General features: G+C 54.2%; 2 protein-coding genes across 2 annotated transcripts; both read right to left on the bottom strand.

The window, feature by feature from the left end:
• Nucleotides 1–1485: 1485 nt before the first annotated feature.
• GBX2 (gastrulation brain homeobox 2) lies at nt 1486–3709 on the bottom strand. Its single transcript, XM_039555124.1, has 2 exons — nt 3166–3709; nt 1486–2811 (listed from the first exon to the last, which is right to left on the bottom strand). The coding sequence occupies exons 1-2, from the start codon at nt 3674–3676 to the stop codon at nt 2288–2290; spliced, it is 1035 nt and encodes a 344-aa protein (XP_039411058.1). The 5' UTR covers nt 3677–3709; the 3' UTR covers nt 1486–2287.
• A 7663-nt stretch (nt 3710–11372) lies between these two features.
• Nucleotides 11373–22324, bottom strand: ASB18 (ankyrin repeat and SOCS box containing 18). Its single transcript, XM_010407965.4, has 5 exons — nt 21326–22324; nt 20188–20455; nt 13477–13975; nt 12789–12902; nt 11373–11941 (listed from the first exon to the last, which is right to left on the bottom strand). The coding sequence occupies exons 1-5, from the start codon at nt 21624–21626 to the stop codon at nt 11756–11758; spliced, it is 1368 nt and encodes a 455-aa protein (XP_010406267.4). The 5' UTR covers nt 21627–22324; the 3' UTR covers nt 11373–11755.
• Nucleotides 22325–23870: the final 1546 nt, after the last annotated feature.

The raw sequence follows: 23870 nt of genomic DNA, 5'->3' as shown, positions 1-23870 counted from the left end.
GCAGGGCGCTGTGCTGGCCGGGCAGCATCCTCCGCGCACCAGAAGCCACCCGAAATAAATTCAAGCAGTTCCAGAGATCATTTTTTGGTTTTTTTTTCAGAAGCGCTCTGAAGAGGAGCAGCGAGCGCCGGGGCAGCCGAGGCCAGGGGGTGGCACGGCTGCGTTTGTCCCACGCGTGTCCCGCGGCTCCCGGCCTCTCCCCGCGCACGAACGAAACCAAAAATTATTATTATTATTATTGTTATTAGGACGATGACGAATAATCCGCTTTTTTAAAGGAGCGGGCAGTGGCGGCGGCTGCGGAAAAAGCTGGAATTGCGCGTGTTTTCCCGCTGATCCCCGCGTGTCCGCGGCTGCCCGTGGGGCCGGCGGCGATGCTGACCGGGGGCGTGCATTTTTGGGGAGCGGCTGATGGGGACGGGGAACCCCCCCCCCCCCGATGCACCCCCGGAGCCGCCGCCAACCCCCTCCGACCCCAGCAAAATAATACTAACAATATTAATTACTATCATTATAATAAATAAATGACGAAGCGCGAGGGCAGCAAGCGATGTGACCCGGCCAAGCCTGGGAGCCTGGCCCGGGACCGAATGATCCCCCCGGTTTAATTTTAATAACTCCCCCACCCCCCCGCACCGCACTCCGTTTTCCTCGGGAAAATTGCATTTTAAATTCCAAACCGCCGCCGCCGCCGCCAATGTCACGGTGGCACCGGCACGGATGGAGCTGGGATGCGGATAATGGGGAGAGGGGGAAAAAAAAAAAAAAGGGATGAAAAGGATGCGGGAAGGGAAGGGGGGGGGGACGCGGGACCCTTCAGCCCCGACCCCTCCCACCCCTCCGATCCGGTCCCGGCGCAACGAAAATGGGTGCGGGGCTGGGGGGGAGCGACCGGACCCCCAAACACGGGGCTGGGGGGTGGGAGAGGCGGCACCCTCCCCCCCCCCGCGAAACACGGGGCTGGGAGGCAGCGGCTGGACCCCCTAAATGGGGAGCCGGGGACCCGCTGGCTGCTGGGGGAGGATGCGGGGGTGCTCCTGCCCCCCACCCCCGCGGCCATCCCCGTTTAGTCACACAAACAGCTTTTCCCCAGCTTTCTCATCCTTCAAAAAAAAAAGGGGGGAAAAAAAGAAGAAAGTTTTCCACCCGGCTCCCCCTCCCAACCCGCTCCCCGGCAATAAATGTGGCTTCGCAAAAAGAAAAAAAAAAGAAAAAAAAAAAAATTACAGGCGAGAGCAGCATCGCTCTGCACTGGCAGCGCAGGAGGGGAGAAGAAAATCAGCTCCACGCCAAATCCTGGACAGAACAGCCGGGGGCTGCAGGGCTTTTTTTTAGTCTTTTTTTTTGTAAGTCTTTTTTGTTTCTTTGTCGGTTTTTATTCACAAGACTTAGTTTGCTTTTAAATTTCATAACTTATAAGGAAATAAGCTACATTGAAATAAATTAAACACAATAGTGAGGATCGTGCTGCTTTTTTTTTTTTTCTTTTTTTGCCTTTCCCCCCTCCCTCCCTCTCTTTCTTTCCTTTAAACATGGCTTGGTAAGAATAGGCAAACCAAATCGACAGAAAGCCAGGCAAAAAAAAAAAAAAAAAGATTTAAAAACTCATCCCCCAGTGCCTGCCACTCAGCCATCGGCAATAAAACCAAACAATAAAAAAGGCATGAAATGAAACTCTGAGTTTTCTTTCAGGTTTTTTTGTTTGTTTGTTCGCTTGTCTTTTTGTTTTTGTTTGTTTTTTTTTACCTTTCGCCCCCGAATAAGAAAGAAAACCCCAAAGATGGCTAAAGGCGCCGCGGGTTTCGCTGGGGATGCTCCGGTGAGGGGGATCCAGCGCCGGCACCGCTCCCGCATCCGCCGTGCCCATCGCAGCCAAGGCAGCACAAGGGTGTCCAAAGCGGGGCAGCCGCGTAATAAATATCTCTGTGTGTGTGTGTGTGTGTGTGTTGTGTCTCTTCCAGCGTGTGATATTCCCTGCTCCGAACCCAAACAGTTCCCAAGCCTCTTCCCCTCGCAGGCTCTCGGTGAGTGGAAAGTTTTGCTTTAAAGTTCGATTTGCCACGCGCTCGCGCAGGGTTTGGTTTGGGGTTTTTTTTGTGTTTTTTTAGGGTTTTTTTTCTGGTGGGTTTTTTGTTGTTGTTGTTGGTTTGGTGGTGTGGTTTTTTTGGGTTGGTGTTTTTTTTTTTTCTTCTCTCGGCTTTGTTTTTATTCAGGCGGGTTGCTTTGAAACCCCGGGTTGGAAACTTTTCCCTTAAAAACTTGTGGCTCTGAGGGTAGGAGGGAGAGATCAGGGTCGGGCTTGCTCCAGCTGCTGGTGCTGACTCCTGATCGCAAACCTGCTGACGTGCACCGGGATGGGGACCACGATCTTAGGGTTTCGGGAAGGTTCCCCTGTCTTGGAGTTGGCGTTGCCCGCCTTGACCCGTTTCCATTTCGCCCGTCTGTTCTGGAACCAGATTTTCACCTGCACCTCGCTGAGTTTGAGGGCGTGGGCGATCTGGGACCTCTCCGTCAGGGACAGGTACTTTTTGCAGTGAAACTCCTTCTCCAGCTCCAGCAGCTGCTCGCTGGTGAAGGCTGTTCGCCTCCGCCGGTTTTTGCCCGTGGATGTGGTGTTGGTGGAATTGGGGGGGTTTTGGGGGTTTTCCTCGAGCGCGTTGCCAGAGTCCTCTTCCTTGTGAGCCGCCTGGCCGGGGATGTTGTCGTCCGAACTGTAATCTAGATCGCTGTCCATGGAGAAACTTTCCTCCTTGCCTTTCGCGTCCTCTTCTGCTTTGGCGTCCTCCTTGCCCTGGCCCCGGAGAGCCCCGGCTGGGAACGAAGCAGAGGCCTCTCGTTAGCATCCCGCACCCTCCGTGCCGCGGCGCCCCCCGCCCTGCAGCTCCATCACCCCAAAATTGATGGCTTGGGGATTCTTTCCCCCCCCCCCCCCCCCCCCCGTTTTTTGCCGGCGCACCTTTCGGTCGGATTGATTTTATCGATAGTTTTCCGAGCGGCGGCGGGAGCTCAACCCTCCCTTCTCCTCGGCCCCGCGGCCCCCCGGGGCCAGCCCTGTCTCCTCCCGGGGGTCCCCCCCCGTCCTCCCGAGCATCCCTCGCAACCGGGGCAATGCGCGGAGCGGGCAGCGGCCCCCGGTCCCCCCCGGCGGCCCCGGCGCTCACTCACCGAGGGAAGCCTGGACGGCGTCGGCGGCGGGGAAAGGCAGGAGGGCTCCGTCCTTGCCCAGGAAGGCTTTGCCATCGTCGCCGCCGCCGTCCGGGGGTATCCCCTCGGCTTTCTCGAAGTTCCCCGGGGGCGCGAACTTCCTGGCGGCCTCCTGGTGCTGCGGAGAGGCGGGGAAGGTGCCGGGCAGCGTGGCCATGAGCGTGGAGGTGAGAGCCATGCCCTGGGCCAGGCTGGAGCAGAAGCCGGAGGGCAGGCTGGGCAGCTGGTGGTGGTGCGGGTGCGCGGGGGGCAGCGCGGGCTGCAGCGCGCCCTGCGGCAGCGCCGGCGGCGGCGGCGGCGGCGGCGGCAGCACCACGGGCCGGTACGGCATGAACATGGGGTACCCGGTGTACACGAAGGGCCCGGGGGCGGGCGGCGGGGGGCTGCCGATCAGCGAGTCGATGCTGAAGGCCGTGCTGCTTCCCAGCGGGCGCTGCATCATCATCAGCGAGGGCTGGAAAGCCGCGCTCATGCCGGAGCGGCGGCGGGAGCGAGCGAGCGACCACCTTCCTCCTCCTCCTCCTCCTCCTCCTCCTCCTGATGCTGCTCGGCGGCGGCGGCGGCGGCGTCCTCGCTGCCCTCAGCGCGGCGCAGCGCCCACGCGCGGGGCAGAGCCGGGGCGGAGCGGGGCCGCGGCCCGACAGCTCGGCGGCCGCCCGCACATCGGGGCCGCCCCGCCCGCGCCCTGCGCCCCCGCGGAGCCGCCGCCGCCGCTCTGCCCGCCCGCGCTCCCCCGCGCCCATTCACATTTTGGCCGCCTGGGAACCCGGCCCGCCCCACGTGGCCGCCGCCGCGGCCGCCCATTGGCTGAGAGGGAGAGGGGGCGGGGCTTGGCGCCGAGGCCCCGCCCCGCGCCCCGCCCCGCGCCCCCGCCCCGCTCACGGCGCCCCGGACGGGGCGGCCCACGCGTGATGGGCCCGCGGGCACCTCCGCGGTCCCCAGGGCGGTGACATCCCCCAGACACACCGATGCGCTGCCTCCACGCCACTGAAACACCCCTGCTTGTATTTTTTCCCCAACCTTTTTTTTTTTTTAATTTTTTAAAATTCTCCCTCTCCCCCCTCTTCCCCCCCCTTTTTTTTCTTTTTTTTTTTCTTTTTTTTTCTTTTTCCTTTTTTTTTTTTTTTTTCTGAAAAGCCCCCAAATAGGCTCCATGTGGTTCTGGGTAAAGTCAGCCCCTGGCTTGGCTTTGAAATTGCTTCTGCAATTATGTAAAAGAGCCATTCAGCAACACGGCGGAATTAAAAGCGATGGAGGGCTGCTCCCTTTTCTCCGGCGAGCTTCTCATGTTGGCCGGCTCAAAGCCTTTTCCAACACGATGTCTTTGGCGAGGACAAAAGCTGGAACAAAAAAAAAAAAAAAAAAAGGGGGGGAAAAAGAGAAAAAAAAAAGCCCCCAAACTTGTAAATTGAACGTCAAGGGAACTTTACACAATTTCAAAGGCCATAAATAATGATAAAGGGACCAGGCGAAGAGGCAAACCCAGGCAATTAATGGAGGTTCCCAAGCAAAGATCAAGTGGTTTGGAAAATAAAATTAAATGCAAAAAAAAAAAAAAAAAAAAAAGAGGGAGGGGGGGAAAAAAAGAGAAAGGAGGGGAGTTGGCTGGGGGTGGGATCCCTCCTGCCTTTGGGAAGTTGAAGTCTTCCCGGGACAATGGTGCTGGCTGTGCCCCTGGGCTTGGCTTTGGGGGGGGTTCTGCCGACAAACCCTGGCTCAAAGTGGCTTTTGGCTAGGGGGAGGGTCCCCCAAAACCTAAGGATCAGCAGGAGATCCCTCTTCTGCCTGGCCTGTCGGCTTGGGAAGCTCTTAATGACCCGCCGCTAATTGATGCCCGTGTTTTCCAGGAGAGGATGGCAGATGTCGTGCCGGGGGCCTGCACATCCCGGCAGGAAGGTGCCACCCCGGTGGCAGCTGGGCTGCTAGGTGCCAAGGGTGGGGACAACCATGCTCTGTCCCCCAAACCCTACCCCTCTCGGCCAGGCACCCTCCAGACCCCCTAAAACACATCCCAAAGCTGCACATCCCAAAGGAGCTCCCTCTCAAAGCTTTTGCCGCCCCAAAATGAGCCCTGTGGGATTTGGGTCCCAGCCCTCAGCGTGTGGCATCTGCAGTGCCCCCTCCCCCCCCCTCCCCCCCAAGAAAAATACCCTTTCTCTGCTAACTCCCGCCCCCAAATCTTGTTGTCTTCCCGAAGCGCAGGGCTGGGAGCTGCCCCCCGCCCCGTGCCCGGATATCTGGGTCAGTTTATCCCTCAGCCACCATCTGAAAACGTTCTTTTCTCGGCAGAAACAATTAGGGGGGAGGTTTATTACTTTTGGGCCTCGGCTCAGTTTTTGCTGCCCAGTCCCGCATCTGGCTTCCCATCCCTGGCTGGATGCAGCTTTTGGGGTGCCGAGCCCTGCTGGTCGCCCACAGCACGGATTTTGGGATTTCCCTCTTCCCCGGTGCTGCCTTTCTGCCGGAGGAACAGCTTTTCCCGGAGGTGTGGGACAGGGTGGGCACGGCCATGGGAGCAGCTGCCGCTGGGGATGGGGAGGGGGGGGTTGTGTGATGTGTGTGCACAAACACTTTTGGGGCCCATCTCCGACTTCAAGGGACTGGGAAAAGTTTACTTATCCAGCTCATTTCCATATGTCCTGGCTCCGTCTTGCGGAGGCCACCATATGTGCAGCAGTGCGGCGCTCGGGATTTTTCCCAGCGCCGGAGAGGGTGGGATTTTCCCCGTGGATGCTTCGTGGCCGCTGTTCCTCTCCCATTTTTTCCCCGTTCCCGTGTTTCACCCGGCGACTGCAGCCCTCTCCTGCCTCCCTCTCCTTCCACGCATCGCGGACGGAGCCGAGCTAAACCCCAAAACGCTCCAGCGTCCTTCCCAAAGCAAGCGGAGCGGGCTGGGAATCCTCGCGGAGCAGGGCAAAGCTTTCGTTTAAACAGCAAAGTGAGCGAAGAGGGGGGAAAAAATTCCCTCTCTTTTTCAGGAAAACCCCGCTGGATTGCGGGAAGGGCAGAGATAATTAGGCACGGTAATCCGGCGGGGCATGGAAATGTGTACCAACACCCAGCTCCTGCAGCTGTTTTTATTGTCAGCCCCCTTCAAAATTTGCCCACAAACAAGTGCCTTTGCAGGACGGGAGTATTATTTCGGGCAAGAATGGGCTTTTTGTTCGGCACATAATTAGCTGATTTTTTTCTCCCGGAGACAAAAAAAAAAAAAAAAAAGAAAAAAGAAAAAATCAGGCAATCCCCTGATTGTGGCAGCAGCAAGCGGAGCGTGATTGTGCCTGGGAAGTGGAGCAGGCGTGAGGGGAGCCCCACGGAGGGACCCCCACAGGCGCTGGGACACCGCAAGAGCCGTTCCCAGGGGGGCTAAACCGAAAGATGTCGTGGAAATCCATTCTCCAAAGGGTCAGGCTTGGTTAGGGGAGCACCTTTCCCCCCCTGGCTGGGCCGTGGTGCGGGTACAGACCTGGTCCCACGTGGCGCCGGCTTGAAATGTGGCACCAAAACGCTGCTCCCGTGTCACCCGGAGTGGGGATTGGTGAGGAGCAGGTGGCTTTCTGGCAGGTTTTGTCCCCAAAAACCTTGCGAGGGGAGGAGCAGCAGGGATGTGGAGGCATCTTTAAAGCGGGCAGGTTTTGTGGGGTGGGTGTGACTCCCTCCAGGGTGCGGAGCGTGGGCTCAACAATCCCCCAAATCCAGGCAGGGAGCGGACGCAGCTTTTTGGAGCGAGAAAGTGAAAGAAGGGAGCCGGGAAGGAAGGCTGGGATGTGCTCGAGCCCTTCCAGGTGGGAATCCACAGGGCAGAGCATCCCTCCAGCCGGGCCTGGGAGCTGCCGGCTGCTCCCAGCCCTTTGGGCACCTCCAGGCTGGATTTCCATGGGACACACGGGATTGGTGCCCATCCTCCCAGTGGGCACCACAGAGAGGGGACAGCTCTGTTTTCCAGCAGCTCATAAATCCCGTGCCTTTATCCAAAGCAAAAGTCGGGCTCGCAGAGGCTCTCTCGAGCTAATTCTTGCATTCGCCGGGGACATTTTAATTGCGTGGGAAACGTCACCCTACTGTGCTTTGAAAGTCTTTTTTTTTTCCTCTAGGAAAGGCAGGTGAGCAAGAGAAGAGGCCCTGAGCAGAACTACCCCCCAAAAATCAGTGACTTCTTAACGATGCAGGCATCAGGTGCGAGCCAAAATCAGGGATGCAGCCGCGGCTCCCACTCCTCCAACCCGCGGGGAAGGGGGAGGCAGTTCCGTGCGTGGCTCTGGGTTTATTGCAGCGTTTTGGGAGCTGAGAGGGCAGGATTTGCCCGCTGGCTGTGCACGGAGGGATGCGCCCCCCGCGCCACGCGTGCCCGCGGGGAACTCCGTCCCTCCTTCCCCCTCCCTTCACAGGGGGGAAAAAAGAGCAAAGCAAACCAAAAAAACATCCCCCAAACCCCTCATTCGCCGCCTAATCCCATTAACTCCTTCGCGTGTTCCCGTCTGAACCCCTTCCAGCCCCCCCCGCGGCTCAGGCTGCCCTCCCGAGGGGATCCCCCCAACTTCCACTCCTTATTATAACTCCCAACTTCTTATTTTTTTCTGGTTTTTTCCCCCCCCCCCCGCCGTCCCTCTCCTTTCTTCCCCCTTTCCCCTCCTTTTCCCCCCCTCCTTCTCCCCCTTTTCTAACAAACTTGAAGGCGCTTGGGATTTTCGGGTAAAGGAAAAAAAGAGGCTAAAATGGTAAAAATAACACCGTGCAGGTTAAAAAACCAAACAAACAAAAACAAAAAAAAAAAAAAAAAAAAAAAAAAAAAGAGAAAGAAATTTGGCTTCCAGAATCCCGGGTCTTATCCCGAAATTCGTTCGGAGAAGGGGAAATGGGCTATTTTAGAAATGATTTTAAATGGGCACATATTTAAACCACCGGAGTCCGAGTATTTTAAGAGCCTTACAGGAGACCTTAATCAAACACGTCGCTACGGAGAGTTTAGTGGGGGGCAAACCCCACACACTCTCTCATCCCCGGCTTTTCGTGGAACCGAGTGGAGAAATCCGCCGGTTAAAAAAAAAAAAAATTAAAAAAAAAAAAAATCCCGACTAAAAGTCTAAAATATTCCCAGGTCAGAGGGGCACCGTCTCATTAAAACCAGCGCGGTCCTGAAACTGCACTGCAGACATTAAAGTGCAGTATTTTTCAATTAGAGCTGACGAATTCAATCAAAATTCCATAGATTAGGATGAAATGAGGCATGGGTCATTTACAGGGGAATTTAATTGCAGAGCCATTAGACAAATAGTATATTTGCCATTCTCACATTATCCATCATTTCAGACATCAATAGAAGGAGCAGCATCTTTACTAATACAGCAGCACTTCCCAATCTCTGCCTGTAAACACTCCCTTTCCCCATAGCTCCTGATTATATCTGATTTCATTTAAAGCCATGGGGGATTATAAATGTTCCTGCAATCAGGTTCATTAGGACTTCAAAAAAAAAAAAAAAAAAAATCTCATTTCTGATTCGTATCGCTTTGCGGATCACCCAGCGCAGCCCGCGCTTTAAAATAAAAAAATAAAAAAGGGAGGAAAAGATTAAATAAATAAATAAATAATAAAAATCAAACGCTCTTTCATTACCGGGGCCACTTCGGGGTTTGATTATCACCCTGACGAGCCCCTGTTCAGATTGTGAGAGGCAAACCCGGCTTCCCACTGGGATCGCCACCCCCCCCATCCCCATCCCTGGGGGTGGGGCTCGATCCTTCTCCAGAGGGTCCCCGGGTAAGGAAAAAACACCAGACGGGACGGCAAAACCTTTTTATTTTTGCTGTGGGAGGGGTGCGCATCACTCCTTAATTGTCCCCAGCTCCTTGCAATCAGAGAGGTGTGTGCAGCAGGGCGGGGAATTCCCATTATTTGGAAATTGTTTTGCAGCTGGACCATCGGTGGTTTAATACCGCAGGGTGGGAAAACGAGCAGGAGCAGCCTAACCACACACACACACACAGAAAAAAAAAAAAATCCTCGAGGAGAGAGAAGGTCTCTGACATTTTTTTCCTTAATAGCAGCTTAATATTAAACGTCTTTCATAAAACACGCACATCCAGATCTACTTAAAAAAAAAAAAAAGAAAAAGAGGGCGAAAAAAGAGAAAAAACACAGAGAGCCTTCATTTCCCCCAAATGTATGACGGGCGCAGCGCTGTGTTAGCTGCCTCAGTAATTTAATTGGAATGAAACGTGAAAAATGTGTCATTTTTTGAAGAATTTATGCATCGCTTCCTGGAAATCTCATTGTCTTAACTAGCAGCCTACTGTGTTCTGTTTAGCAGGCATAATCGCATTTTTATGTGTCTCCGTATTAGAAGTTAATGTGACCTCCCGTCTTTAGCTGCTGGAAAATAATAATAATAACAACAACAACAAAAAAAAAAAAAATAAAAACGAGCCTTTCCCCTGAACATCTGCATCAAAACAAGGCGCCGCCAGGAAGGGGGAAAAAATCTATATTTGGGGTGTATATATAGATATATATTTAAATATATATAGCCAAACACATCTTTAACCGCCCGCCAAACTTATCCACCCCAGCCCGGAGCATCATCCCACTCGAAGCATCATCATCATCATCATCATCATCATCATCCCGCCCGGAGCATCATCAGCATCATCCCACACGGAGCATCATCATCATCATCATCAGCACCATCACCACCATCCCGCCCGGAGCATCATCCCGCCGCCGCGCTCCCCCCGCCGCCGGCAGAACGGCGCAAACCGAGGGGAGAACAACTCCCCCACCCCACCCCCCCCCCCGAAACGGCTCGGAGTCGGATTTTTCGGGAACATTTTTTCCCTTGAAATCCCGTTTTTCGGGTGTTTTTGGGGCTCCCCAGTGGGGTCCCGGCTGCCCCCGACGGCCGAGCGCAGCGCGCCCCCTGCCGGCCGCGGGGCGCCGCGCACCCCCCCCATCCCCACCGCCACCCCACGCGTGTCCCCCTCCCACGGACACCCCTTGTCCCCTCTGTCACCCCCCAGACCCACTTATTCTGCCCCCTCTGATGTGCATTCCCCGCCTCCACCCCCGGGGATTTGGGATTTTGGGATGAGGATGCGGTCAGCCGGTGCGACTCGCTCTCTGTGGATCCAGAGGTGAAACGCGACATTCTCGCCGCTCCGCAGGCCACACAAAAGATGAAAGGAGCGCCAAAATTTAGGCTGGGTTGCTTCAAACGAACGGGATGGCTCAGCCAGGTTGCGTTTTCCCGAAATCCCCTTCAATTCCCACCAAAACAAACCGTGGAGTCAAACAGCCATGAAAGGCACGAGGGGCCAGGTCTCAAGCGGCCACGGACATTTGGGATGGGGCATTCCCCTGAGAGGCACAAAAGATTGGGAACGTTGGGAAGATTTGGTGATGCTCTTTCTCATCCATGTAGGGCGAGGGAAGTTGTGGAAGCAGCAGGTGGAAGATGGGAGAGGGGAAGAATTCTTTTTCCTCCCCGTTTCCATGCTCCACGGGCAGCAGCTCTGAGAGCCAGGGATGCTGTCTGCTTTCCAAGCAAAGTCCAGCCAAACATGAAAAATGAGTTTTTATATATATATATATATATATATATATATACAATAATATATCATATATATATGTATATATAAAAATATAATATATACAATTTTTTGGTGGATTTTTTTTAAAAGGAAACAACCAAAACTGAGTGTAATTCAGCACTGGAAGAATTTTGGGGAGCACTGTGGCATGAAGACAGCTGTTCTCCCAAGGGATACACGTGTGCACATCCTTTGGTTCAGCAGGAATTAATCTGGGGAACCTGAGAGAAACAAATCCTCACTCCTCCTGCTACCTTTGGCCAGGTCACTGTGGGAAATGAAAGCCCCAGCTCCACCACCATTTCGGGTTTTCCAGCCCCTTCATGCGCCAGCCTGGGAACTGTGCTAGGTACCAGGGATATGGGAGGTGCTGGTGCATCCCATGGACTGCAGGGAGCTGGAATATCATCCTCCTGTGTGGAATAACCACAACATTCTTAGCAGCTCCTAAATACAAAAAAAAAAAAAAAAAAGATTTAAAAGTTTATTTTAGGGTCTGCCACTGGACTTTGCATCCTGTTAAAGGCTTCTACACAGCACCCCTGCTTGTGCCACTCCCAGGTGAGATTTATCCCAGGGGATTTGATGCCCAGGTGGGCTGGTTTGGGTCACCTGGGCTGATTTGAGTCACCCACCCCGTCCTTCCCTTCTCACCCTGCTGCTTTGCAGGGATCCCCCGTAACGAGCACTATTCCCACCTGCAGCTGGCTCCTTCCAGACACCAATCATTTTATTCCTCTTTACAATCTATTTAAAGCACAATTAGAAGACAAAAAAAAATCAAACCAAAACAAACCAAAACAAGGAAATTATACAAATTCCAGCCAAAAGCACATCTTAGTTCTGTTGTGAATCCCTGGAAAACAGCCGTCCATCATGGAAAGCGGCACTCCTTGGCTCCCCCGGCACAAATGGATGCTGCTGTGCCCCATGGAAGGGCTGGATTTGGACCTGGATCTGCTCCTTCACAGCACGACTCCTTCGGGCTCCAGCAGCAGGAAGTCACGGAGAGCCTTGGGCACGGGCAGCAGAGGGATGAGGGAATGGCATTTGCTCCCAAAATTTGTCCGGATGGTGGAGCGGCACAAGTGCTGCAGGCACCGGGCCGTGCCCGCCAGCCCGAAAAGGGACTCGTAGAAAGGCTGGTGCTCCTGCAAAGAGAGGGCAACACCAGCATCACCCACCTGGGCTTGGTCTTTTCCCGACTCCCAAAGAAGCTGGGGGTGTTTTGGGATGAAGATCTAAGGGAAGGAGGGAAGGAGCCCATGTGTGACTGTGGGTTAGGGGTCTGTGCATCGACACGGCTCCACAGGCAAAGGGTGGCTGAGAAATTCTGGAATTCTCCTGGGGGAAACCAGCCTTGGGAAGGGTGCAGCAGCATCCCACAGAAAGCTGGCGTAGAAGAGACCCCGTTCCTGAGACAGGGAAGCAAAGCAGGATTGGGCTGTGCAGCCTCGGCCTTTCTTTAATTTGGGGAAAAAAAAAATCCTTTCTCCCATTCCCCAGAACAAGCTGAAGGCTTTGTTCGCATTCCAGAAGCCATTCCTCACCCTGTGGGGCCAGGAGCCATCCCAAACCATCCCAGAGAGGGCTGGCTGTACCTGTTGCACATCTGAGAAGGAGATTTTTCCAAGCCAAAATGAGTGATGCGGGCTCCTGCTGGGAAGTGCTCTGGCTCCAGGGTCACTTCCAGAGGCTGAGTGGATTTTATGGCAGGTTGGGGCAGGGATGTGGAGTCTGAGGATGGTGGAGCCGAAGGGATGCAAACTTGGAGGGATCAGGTGTGTGGTGGTGCTCTAGGGAATATTCCTTTTGGTCTTTCTCTGTCCAAGTGAAGTCTGGGTAGGGGGAAAAAACCCCACTCTGTGGGGAGAATAAATCCCTGTTCTGTGGGGAGAATAAATCCCTGTTCTGTGGGGAAAATAAATCCCTGTTCTGTGGGGAAATCCCCCTCCTTGGGTCTCAGCCACCCCTGCCAAACCAGCAGCGCTGTCTCACCTGGAACACCTCCTCTGGCACGGCCTTGGCCCACTCCTGGGAGACCGGGATTTGTGAGTAGGAATTGAAGAGGACTTCGATGACCTCCGGCACGGCAGCGCAGGATTTCAGCACCTGTCCAGGGACAGTGTGAGGCTTCAGACAGAGACAGGCAGGGCCAGAGGGGGACAACATCCGCCTGCTGCAGCCAGGGTTTGTCCCACCCCAGCACGCTCCAGGCTGGGGATGGCTCCAGGCCGGGATCAGGCAGCTGTGGGGTTTCTCCTGGCACGTTTTGGAGCTCTTGCTCCATCTGTGGAGCAGTGGGAAGACCCCGCCCTGCTGAGGCACTTCATCCTCGGGATGCAGCCCTCACTTCTTGTTTACATTTTTGGCTTGTGCCTGACAAGGCAGGATAATATTTTCTTTATGGTTTGGTGTAAAATCAATGGAACGCAGAGCCGTGAGGCGGCTGCACCGGCTGCTCTTCTGCCAAGCCTGTCTCTGACATTCCCGAGGCAGGGGAAATCCCTCTAAGCCACGCTGGCTCAATCCTGCCCATCTGCTGGGCTTTCATTTCCATCACTCCCCAACGCCACCGTCCCCTCTCCCAAATTCTCCCACCCCGCCACCTTTACACTTCCCAAAGCTCCCAACCGCAAGGCCCCCGGTGTGAAGGGATCTCCGGGCGCCATTTTGGGGCCGGTACCTTGACGAAGGCAGGGGGCCATATCTTTTGGGAGCCGTGGTTGAGCAGCAGCTGGATGGTGAGGTGGGGACGCAGATCCCTGTGGGAGGCAGCGCCCTGCAGAGCCCAGCCCAGCGGGGACACGCCGTCGTAGTCGATGGCGTTGGTGTCGGCCCCGCGCCGCAGCAGGAGCCGCACCAGCTCGGCGTTGGCCACCCCGCACGCCCGGTGCAAGGGGCTCCTCCAGCTCTCATCCCGGGCACCCACGTCGGCGCCGTGGGCAACCAGCAGCCGGAAAAGCCGCAGGGAATCCTCGCCCGTGCCCGAGGCCTGCCCGCAGAGGATTCCCAGGGCCGTCTCCTCCCGCGCGTTGCGGGCGTCGACGCGCGCCCGGCGCCGCAGGTAGAGGTGAGCGTGGTCGCAGAGGCCGTGCCTGGCGGCCACGTGCAGGGCTGTGTCCCCTGCGGCCTCGCTTGGCAGGTCCACGGCGGCCCCGTGTCTCAGCAGGAGCCTGGCACACCTGCAGGAAGGTGGGAAGGCTGGGGATGAAGCTCCAGGACAGGGTTTGAGGGGCGCGGTGGGCTGGAGCCATGAGGGATGATGGGGTGGGAGGTGGTGTGGGGGGAGGATGGAAGTCATGCTGGAGCTGGGGTTGTGGTGCTCAGTAGAGGCTGGGCAGGGTGGTGGCACTGTGACCTGGTGCCCTCCACTGTCAGGGCAATGGTGGTTTGGGCAATGACTCCCTCCTGCCCTTGACCAGTGCCATTCACGGATGGTCATCCTTGACTGTCCTTGACCATCTCAACCATCCTTGAGTGTCTTCAACCATCCTTGACTGTTCCTGACCATCCTTGACCACCCTGACCATCCTTGACTGTCCTCAACCATCCTTGATCATCCCTTGACTGCCCTGAGTGTCCTCGACAATCTGGACAACCTTGACTGTCCCTGACCATCCCTGACCATCCTTGACCATTCCTGAACACCTTGACCATCCTAGGCCCACTTGCTTGGACATAAAAATGGATTTTCCTTCTCCCTTTGAGGGACCCAAACACCTGTGTTGTGCTCTTGGTCCAGAGGACACTAAAGGATTGTGTTTTCCTAGAATCATGGAATATCCTGAGCTGGGAGGGACCCACGAGGATCATGGAGTCTAAGGGAGGAGCACCAATCTTTAACCCCGTCTGCCTCTTCAATCTCCCTCTAAAGGTGCTTTTCTCTCAGCTCAGGCATCACCAGAGCCCTGTGGGAGGGTCTGGGCTTACACAGAACCACCACGACTGGGAGAGAAGTCCCAACCTGTTCCTTCCAGCAGCAGGGATGGGGAAGAAGAGGAGCCCCAAGGAGAAAGGACAGCACCAGGATATTGCTTGTTTTCCCTGGCCCAGGGGAAGGCTAACATATGTGGGGAAAATAACAATAATAAAATAAAGAAAGAATGAAAGAATGAAAGAATGACAACAATAATAATAATAATAATAATAATATACTTGACTCTTCGTGGACCTGCCTCATCACCTCCCCCAGGATTTGATGGGAGGTGGGAAGATTTTCACTGTCCTTGGCAGTGCAGAATCTAAAAATTCCTCCCTGGGCTGCTTTTCCCATGGATTTTGAGCCTGAGTTTGCCAGGAAAAAAATCCTGCAGGATCTTTTCCTGCAGCATGGGACGGTGTAATGCTCCCAGAGGTGCCAGCCCTCACCAGAGGCATCCACCACGGATGCTCTGCTTGGGGTGTGGTTGCGTGTGAGTGGCTTTAGGCGGGGTTGTGCCATTCCCAAAACTCTCAGATCCTTCCTTTCCAATTTGCTTTTTTTGGTCTAGGATGCTGAATCCCTTTCTCAAGGAATGTTTTATCTCCCTGAGGCTTTTCTTGGGGCTTGCTGGCTGCTGTTGGAGGGGATCACTCAGACAGTCTCTTTCATTGGTCTTGTCCACCCTTGTCAGCAGGGAATCTGTAATTATTATTATAAAGATTACAAAGATTATAAAGATTCTCTTGGGACTTCTCCAGATTAACTTAGTCCTGATGTCACAAGCAGCTCTGGCACCCTAAAATAACATAGGGCAAACCAAGGGATGGTTCTGCAGGGGAAAAAAACTGCTGACTTGGCTGCAAAAATGCAGCAGCCCAGCCTGTGAGAAAAATCCCCTTTTGTTCTGTTTTTCTTCCTTTTTTTTTCGGGGGTAGATCATGCTTAAAGCGTTCCCAGGCAAGGAGGCAGCTGTGCCCGGAGACCTTGGGCACAAACATTGCCCTGGTTTGGGAGAGAGTGCCCAGGCTGAAGCTTTCCACCTACACAGGCAGCACAGAGGGAACATTCCCCTGCCCTTAATTTCCACGTAAAGAATGGATCGTCCAGCCCAGCATCCTTTCTGTGCCGTGGGGATTTTTCCCTCACAGAGAATTCCTTACTGGGAGCTCAGCTCCTCTTGATCTCCTGCTAGATATCCCAAATATTCTCCTGTGGAAATGCCATCCTTCCCAGAGGCTGCATCACTGGAGGGTTATTCTTGCTGGCTGTCAGGTTCAAAGGCTTGCTTGTTGGAAGAAACCCAAGCTGGTTTACATTGAATTTTCCTCCTGGGTGCTCCTCCCTTGGCAAAGAGGGAATGTTGGCAAGGAGCTATGAATAAGGGGTGATCTCTTCCAGTGAATGCGAAAGGTGGGAGCCTGGGAGGAGCATTTGCCTCCTGTTTGGATGTCTGGGCATCAGCAGGTTCTGGGTAGATGCCCTTGTTAACCTTTAGAATCTCTCCTCGTGAATTCACGCACTCCAACACTTCACCAGCGTTTCTGGCTTCCTGCATTTTCATTCCCATCCTGCTTGTTGCCATCAGATTAGACTGAAATCCCATTAAACAAGGCCCAGTGCTGGCTTGCTGCTTTTTTAAGGGCTCCTCTCCAATTTTCTGGGAATACTGAAAGAGCACGCTGCGTTCAGTTTTCTGTTTAGCTCAGCAGCAATTCAGTGGCACAACAAACAGGTTGATTTTCCATCCATCCTGGTACCTAATTTTGACTAATTTAAACTCACTTCCAAGCCATTGCCAACTCATTTGCAGGTGATGGGTGATGTCTCCTTGTTTGGGCAAGTCACTTCTTAAGGTAAAGGAAATTTGGGGTGAGTGGTGTTAGTGCTCCACCCCTACCCTGCCCTGGGCTCGTGGATCCAATGAAATGGGAGAAAATTATTTGGGGTTGATTTTTTTATTATTATTGTTTCTTCACCCATCAGAGTGTCAGGGCAGGATGTGCCCGTTGCCCTCCTGGATGCCAGGATGGCTTCCACTGGCTGGGATGAAAAATCCCCAGGCTGGGAAAGTGGGATTTAGTTAAAAATGGGATGCGATGAACAACCAGCAGGAGGAGCAGGAGATTGGGGCAGCGGAGGCTGGAGGAAAATTCCCGTCCCGAAAACCCACTCAGGCCCCGGTTTCCTGAAGGAGAAAGCTCCTGTTTGTTTTATCCTCCCGTCCCTGGGGTCGGAGCGAGGTTTATCAGTAAAAGCCCTCATTTTGTCACATGTCAGAGAGCAGGGCCAGGCCTTGGGCTGTGCCCTGGGGCTGCTTTTGGCCTCTTTGTTTCTCGCTCAGGACCCCTGAAGGAGCTGCTCTTCCCCAGCTTCCCAAACCGATGGCTCCAAACGCTCCGAGTGTTGCATTTAGCAAGGCTAAACAGAGCAGAGGATGAGGTTTAGCACTAGATGATGCTAAATGCTGGCTTTTCAATACCCTTTTCCCCCCTTTGCAGTGGTGCTTATTTCCCACAGCCACGAGGGCAGAGTGTCCAGGACGATGCTGGAATAGCTGGAGGGTGCCTGGGGCCGGGTCCACTGGGTCAGTACCCACGTCCCTGGCATTTGGGAGCCTTGTCTTGACCGCGGTGCCTTTTTAGGCACTGCCTTCCTGCCCAGCTCCCGTTTCCTGCTAATTCCTCCCACCCTGTCCCTGGCAGCTCTGGTGCTCGCTCCCCATCCCACTGCTCCTTGCATGCAGCCCCTTGGACGCTGCCTGAGCTCCTGCACTGACTCATTCCACCTTTCATCCCCTATCCCTCAGCTCTGGGGGTTCAGAGCAGGTGGTGCTTCCAGCTCCCAGGGTGGAGGGGAAGGCTCGGAGAAGGGAACTGCACAGCCGAGTTGCGTGGAAGTGGGGGTGACACCTCCTTGTCCCATCCCTTGGCTTCACAGAGCCCTCTTCCCTACGCGCAAGGCTGGAGAGGGGAAATTCCTCTCCAGGCAGGCTCTCCCCGGTCGCCTGGGATGTTCAGGGAGATCTGAAGGAGGACTCTACAGACGTTCAGCATCCCTTCCTCCGTGGGCACCGCGCTGGGAGGCGGGAGCCGTGTCCTGCATCCCTGCCAGGCGCCTTCCCGCCGCCCCACGCCCGCTCTCCCCTCCCCGCCGCCGCCGCCGAGACTCTTCCTCTCCCCCTCAATTATTTTTATTTTATTTTTTTTCGGGGTGCCAATAAAGGCAGGCTCCTTTAATCATCCCGGCTTTAAGAGGGAAAAGGGAGAGCGCCAGGGAGAGAGTGCAGTGAATTTAGAGACTCATCTTACCCCACCATGTTAATTATCTCGGCTGTAAAAAAGAGGTCAAGGAGAGGAACTCTACTAAATAGGCCGACGTTGGCATGAACAGCTCCTAAAGTGAAGAAGGTAAGACTGAACTTTACTGGAACTTTTTTTTTTCCATCTCTTCAAAAAGCCCCTAGATTAAAGCTCTGATATCCTTTTTGTTGAAATCTCATGGATTCTGAAGCTCAAATGGCTGGAAGGAAGCCCAGATAATTTTTTTTTATCCCAGTCACTGAGAGGCTCAAAGGTTTTAAGTCCTGCCCCCATGGTGAATTGCCGAGTATATGGGAATACAGAAGAACCTGGCACATAGGTGTTCTGGCCATTGTTATCGAGAGGGAGAAAAATAAAATAGCTCTCTATGTAGGTCAATGACCTGCTCTTTGTTGTCAGTAAAAAATTAAGGATGACCTAAAATCTACTACTCAACGAAAAAAATAATAAAATAAAAAAAAAGGAGGCGAGGTAAAGTAGTCTCCCCCTAATCAAAGAGGAAATGTTTGTGTTACCCAAAGCTTGACCTCCTCAGTCTCTAACTTTAGCAAAGTCTTTGCGATTGAAAAAGCAGTGGTCGAAACCTCAAACCCTGTCTGAAATGTCTATTAATTTTTGATCTTTCAAGGGAGTTGGCTTAGTTATTGTAGAAGCCCCCGTAGCGCCGGGCGCCGTAGTTAAGGGGCTCTCAGCATTTCCATTATAAAGCCCCAATATTCCAGGGCTTTACAACTCAGCTGTTCCCACGTTGGGGCTGTCTGATCCCCTTGGTGGCTGTGCTGCCATCCCCCTCCGCCTTCCAAGGGAATGGGACATGCAGATCGGTGAGAACAGCTCTGTTTTTACACATATATACGCATCTATAAAATCGTATTTTTTTCCAAGCTTGGAAGCAAAACCAGGGCACCTGGACCTCTGGGGTCCAGGAGATCCTCTGCACGCCCTGGGCTGGTTTGGTCACCCCATCTCTTCAGGGAATCAAGGAATCGCAGGGATTTTAGGATGGGGCTGGAGGCTGAAGCTTTAAGGTCAAAGGAGAGCTCAGGTGAAGGAATTAAAGCCAGCTCCTTGTCAATGGTAGGGCTGCTTGCAGCATCCTCCCTTTCCCCTCTTGCCCCTTCCAGCCCCCATGGCACCAAGGATGTGTTGGATTCATCCCTAGATTTTTGGCTGAACCAGAATGCCACTAATACTTGATTTTTGGACTTCTTGCAGAGACTCATTTCTAAGCTGCGATCAAGTCTTTCCCTCTCTGGCTGCTTCCCTTCCCCAGAACACTCTCCCTGTGTCCATGATATGTTGGAACCTTGCTTTCACCACCTACTTCCAGTGAATCTTTCCTGCCTGGAGGGCGGAGGATGGAAGTCAGGCTGGCTTTTCATGCAAGCTGGCAGGTGATGGAATTCACTGTGACCCTAAGCAGTTTCATCAGGATATCAAGTGGCTGAGCTCTTTATTTAAAAAAAAAGGAAAATATCCTGATTCCGTGTGTCTGATGATCCAGGCACCTAAAGTGTTACAGAAACATATTTTTCCATATTTCTCCATATTTTTTATGCTCATCTGTGTGATGCTGATCCAGGGAGAGATGTGGATGCACATGGATGAGCCTCAGCCCTAACTACGAACCAAGGTGGATCTTGTGTGGGGTCAGGGGGTGGGAGGATTGCTCCACATCCCATAGACCCATCCTGACCATCTCCTGGGGGAAGTGAGCTGGATCTGGGATGCAGGACACACTGATTTTAGGAGAAGCAGTCAGGAAAGAGAAGGAAGGAAAAGCTGGGGCTGGGTTGCTCCTGTCCATGGGAAGAAGATTTAGGCTGTGCAATGTGCCTGGCTCCAAAATGTGCTTTTTTTTGTCTCTGCTGTGGCAGCTGGGAGATGTGGGAGCATGTGGGAAGCCTTGCCTTGGATCATGGCATCTTTTTTTGCTTCCCACAGGCAAAACTCCTGGGCTCTGTGCACAGAGGATGGACAGTGAGGTTATCACGGAATCCCACGCTGCTCAAAGCTCATCCCATTCCACCCCCTGCCACGGGCAGGGACACCTCCCACTATCCCAGGTTGCTCCAAAGCCCATCCAACCCGGCCTTGAGCACTTCCAGGGACGGCCCCAGCAGTGGGATGCTGATGGGGCCCCCGTCCTTACCCCAGGGAGTCCGGGGTGGTGCAGAGGTGCAGCGGGGCCATGCCCTCGTCGCTCTGCAGGTTTGGCTCGGCCCTGTACTCCAGCAGCAGCTCCACGCAGTCGCTGTGCCCAGCCCGGCAGGCCTCGTGCAGGGGTCCCTGTCCCCCCGGGGCCAGGTTGGGGTCGGCCCCGTGGCGCAGGAGGTGCCGCAGGCAGTCGGGGTGGCCGTGGCGGGCGGCGAGGCACAGCGGGGTGCTCAGCTCCCGCCTCTCCTCCAGCGCCCACAGCCCTGCGGGACACGGGAATGGGATGAGCCCCTGGATCACCATCCCCCGCCCACCGGCCTTGTGGCTGGACCAGCTCCAGACACCGCTTTTCCCGTTTTTCTCTGGCAGCTTTGGGTGTTCCAAAGGGGCTGGTTGCACTTGGTCGGCAAGAGGGGAAACAAAACTCCCTCAAAACTCCCTCGGTGTGTGCTCATCCAGGAGCAGGATTTCATGTGGGATGAGGTGGGCAAGCAATGCCCTGCCTGCCATCAGGGCACACAATCCTGTGGGCAAGAGGCTGGCAGGAGCTAAAAGGCAGCTCACGAATTCCCCAGGGAGGGAAAGGCTGTCTTTGCTGGGAATGAAGGCACCCAAGCCAAGTGGCAGCGTGTTGGGAGGGGGATGGAGGGCTGGGCATGGGATGTGCTGGGTTTGGGATCAGCCAGAGTGAGGAATTGCATTTCCCAACAGCTCCAGGACCTCCTGGACCATCTCCTGAGCATGATGCTCCATGAGCACCTGGGACCATGGGGAGCATCACCTCAGGAGGAGGCACCAGGTACCACTCTCCTGAGAGCCTCTTATCTCTCCCAGATAGGACCATGAGGAATTTGGGCTGTGAGCCCTCCTGCAAGCATTCCCAAACTACAGGGTGTCTAATCCCAACATGAAAAAATCATGTGGATGCACGGATTTTACACTTCCACTGGGTTAGTATGTGCAGAAGAGAATATGAAAAGTGATGAATATCTATGGCCAGACCTGTGGGCTAACCAGACACCATCCACCTTGGGAACACTTAAGGCACCTAAATGCACTGCACCTCTCCTGTTTAGGGTTAGTAAACACCCATTTATTTCATTTTCCTTGCCTGGCCCTTAAAGGAAAGGTACCTGAGAGTCCATAAGAGGCTTGGCTTTTCACCTGCCACTGCAGCTCGTTTTTACTGATCTCAAAGACCAGGTTGACATCTTGGTGGTATCGCTCAGTCAGCACCTGGAGGCTCCTCAGGTCTCCCGTGACCAGGGCTGTGTAAAACCTGGCGATGGGAGCACGAGCTGCTAAGGGATGCTCCGGATCCAATTTGGAGGAAATCCTCAGCTTTCCTGTCCCAGCTCCTGGTAACTCGCTCATTCCAGTGCTTCCCAGTGTGCACGTCCTGGCTGGGGGGACAGCCAAGCTTTTACAGTTCATTGTTTCCGTCCTCTTGGCTCATTGTCTAATTATAATCCAGTCCAGGCTCTGTTGTGGCGTATTTATAACTCCAGAGGGGATGGATCACGATGGACACGGGGTACAGTGAGGGTCAGGCGGTCATCAGGCCGTGCTGCAGCAGCACCTCTTGGATTAAACTGCTGGATTATTTGCAGGCTCCAATTTGGGACAGGGGTGTTTAGGCTGGGAGGAAAACAGTGCCTAGTGTTTAGGAAAGTTAAAAAAAATAAAGAAATTTAGTCACCTGCTGTCTGTCCATCCCCAATAACCTTATTTGCGTCCTCTGAGCTCTGGGAGGTTTTTCTTCCCTCTACTTTCTTTTTTTTTTTCATTGAGGTGCTCCTATGAGATTCCGGTCTTGTGGTTGCTCTCTGGAAAATCTGGGCTACGTGTTACTGGCCCAGCCTGGAATGTTGGGATGTCCCTGCAGGGATGCAAAGGCCAGCGAGGTACAAATCCTCCTGGGGCTTTGGCAGGGGAAGCTGCTCTCCCTGACAGTGCCTTGTATAGGAGAGAGAAAGCACCCAGACTCTGCTGCCATCGGATGCCAGCACAGCTTTCCCTGTTCCCACTGCCCCGAGGCTCCTCTCCTCAAGGTCACCCACCGGAGAAATCCGTGGTGGGGACAAGAATAGAGCCTGGCATCTCGTGACTTGGAGGCTCAGGGTGACAAACCCTCCCCTTCCCAGATTTCCCACCCACCTCTTTGGGGAATAAACCTGGTCAAAGCAGATTTTGGGATGTTAAACCAGAGCTGGAATGCTGCGTGGTTCCCTCTGTGTGGAGTCCATCTGAGCCTGGGAAAAAGGTTTGGGACCATGCTGGGGATTCTGGGCATCCCTGGGCCAACCCCCCCATGCTGCCAGAGCCACCTGAGGTTCCTCTGAGTGTGTCCTCAGCCTGGCTGTGGTGACATCCATCTCTGGCCTTGTGAGACTGTGGGAAGAGCATGGAGCCCCAAAACCTCCACACTGTGTCCATGCAGGATGGAGTTTGCTTGGCCAGGGGGTTCTTGGTGAAGGACCCCCCTTTTAAGGTCCCTATTCATGGGAAGCAGCATTGGGAGCTAATTTGAGGCCATCCTAGGTGGTCTTCCCTGTTTTCTCCTCTTTTCCCCTTTATCTCGAGGCTGGCATTCCCACCTGGCTGTCCACAACCTCTTGGCTGGTTTGGAGCCTCCAAACCCCCTCATTTTTCTCTGCTTTTGCCACTTGTTGCTGTTCTGCTCCACTCAGCCCTTCTGTGCCCATTCCCCTCTCTGGTATGAACTGAACCACCTCCTCCAAGCACTGCTCTGGTATGAAAATCATCCTAGTTATCCCCCTGGGGTCCTTCAGCCAGCACAGGAGAAGGTCTGGAGATCCAGGGAGCGGCACAGACAGGGATCATTTACCTCAGGAACTTGTCCTGGGTCGCGTTTCCAGAGCCTGCCTTGCTTTTCCTCTCCTCACATTAGCAACCCTGTAATATTTTTGTGGTGATGTGGAGGAATCCTGCCTTCACATGTCCCTGCTCACGCCGAAGGGATCACCTTCCCCAGGCAGGGATTACCTCCCTGGGTAAATTTAGCAGTGAGTCCAGACCTTCTGGGTCAGACCTGGGCTAATTTCGTTAGGGGGGGGTGTGTACGTGTGTGTCTGGCACTAAATTGCCCTTGAAATACCCCGTGACCCTTCCCAATCAGCATCTATTTGCATATAAACACTCGAGTCTTGGGCCAGGATTAACTCATGGCTGAGGGAGGGGGTTAAAACCAGCCTGGGACAGCAAGGGTAGAGAGGAAAGGTCCCCTTGGCACACAGAACCCCAGAGTCTGAGCTCCTGCCAGCCCAGTCAAGTGCTCCTTCCACCCGGGAGCAGAGAGTGATGTCGGGATGAAGTGATGTTGCTGTGGATTTAAGGGGAATGCGGCTGCGCAGGCGGGTGGGATTTACTGCAGAGAGGAGCCAGGACAACTGTGGAACATCCTGGGGATGGCCAGGAGCCCCGGGGAGAACCTCCTGCTGGGGTTTAGAAGGAAAATGCAGGTGTTTCAACTGCTTGTAAAGCACTCGTTGCCTTCAGGCAGCGAGTTTGGGTGGTGGAGGAAACTCCAGGAGCCTCTCCTCTGCCACTGCTGTGCTGCAGGGCCTTGGGCACACCACCTGTCATCAGAGCTTTGAGATCCCTGAGGATCTGAGGGTCTGAGCCTGCAAAAAATCAGCCTGGGATCATCCTGCTGTG

This window comes from Corvus cornix, chromosome 7 (assembly GCF_000738735.6).
Source record: "Corvus cornix cornix isolate S_Up_H32 chromosome 7, ASM73873v5, whole genome shotgun sequence".
Lineage (NCBI taxonomy): Eukaryota > Metazoa > Chordata > Aves > Passeriformes > Corvidae > Corvus > Corvus cornix.
Note: the sequence above shows the minus strand (reverse complement) of the source record. Positions and strands in the feature narration are given on the sequence as shown.

Bases quoted from the DNA above. Each gene is read 5' to 3' on its own strand.
- ASB18 (XM_010407965.4), bottom strand. From the start codon at position 21,626: ATGAACTGTAAAAGCTTGGCTGTCCCCCCAGCCAGGACGTGCACACTG. The intron at 13,976-20,187 runs GTAAGGACGGGG...ACCTTCCTGCAG, and splicing joins ACCACCCCGGACTCCCTGGG to GTGTGCCAGGCTCCTGCTGA. The intron at 11,942-12,788 runs GTGAGACAGCGC...CTCTCTTTGCAG, and splicing joins TGCCAGAGGAGGTGTTCCAG to GAGCACCAGCCTTTCTACGA.
- GBX2 (XM_039555124.1), bottom strand. From the start codon at position 3,676: ATGAGCGCGGCTTTCCAGCCCTCGCTGATGATGATGCAGCGCCCGCTG. The intron at 2,812-3,165 runs GTGAGTGAGCGC...CTTCGTTCCCAG, and splicing joins CGCCGTCCAGGCTTCCCTCG to CCGGGGCTCTCCGGGGCCAG.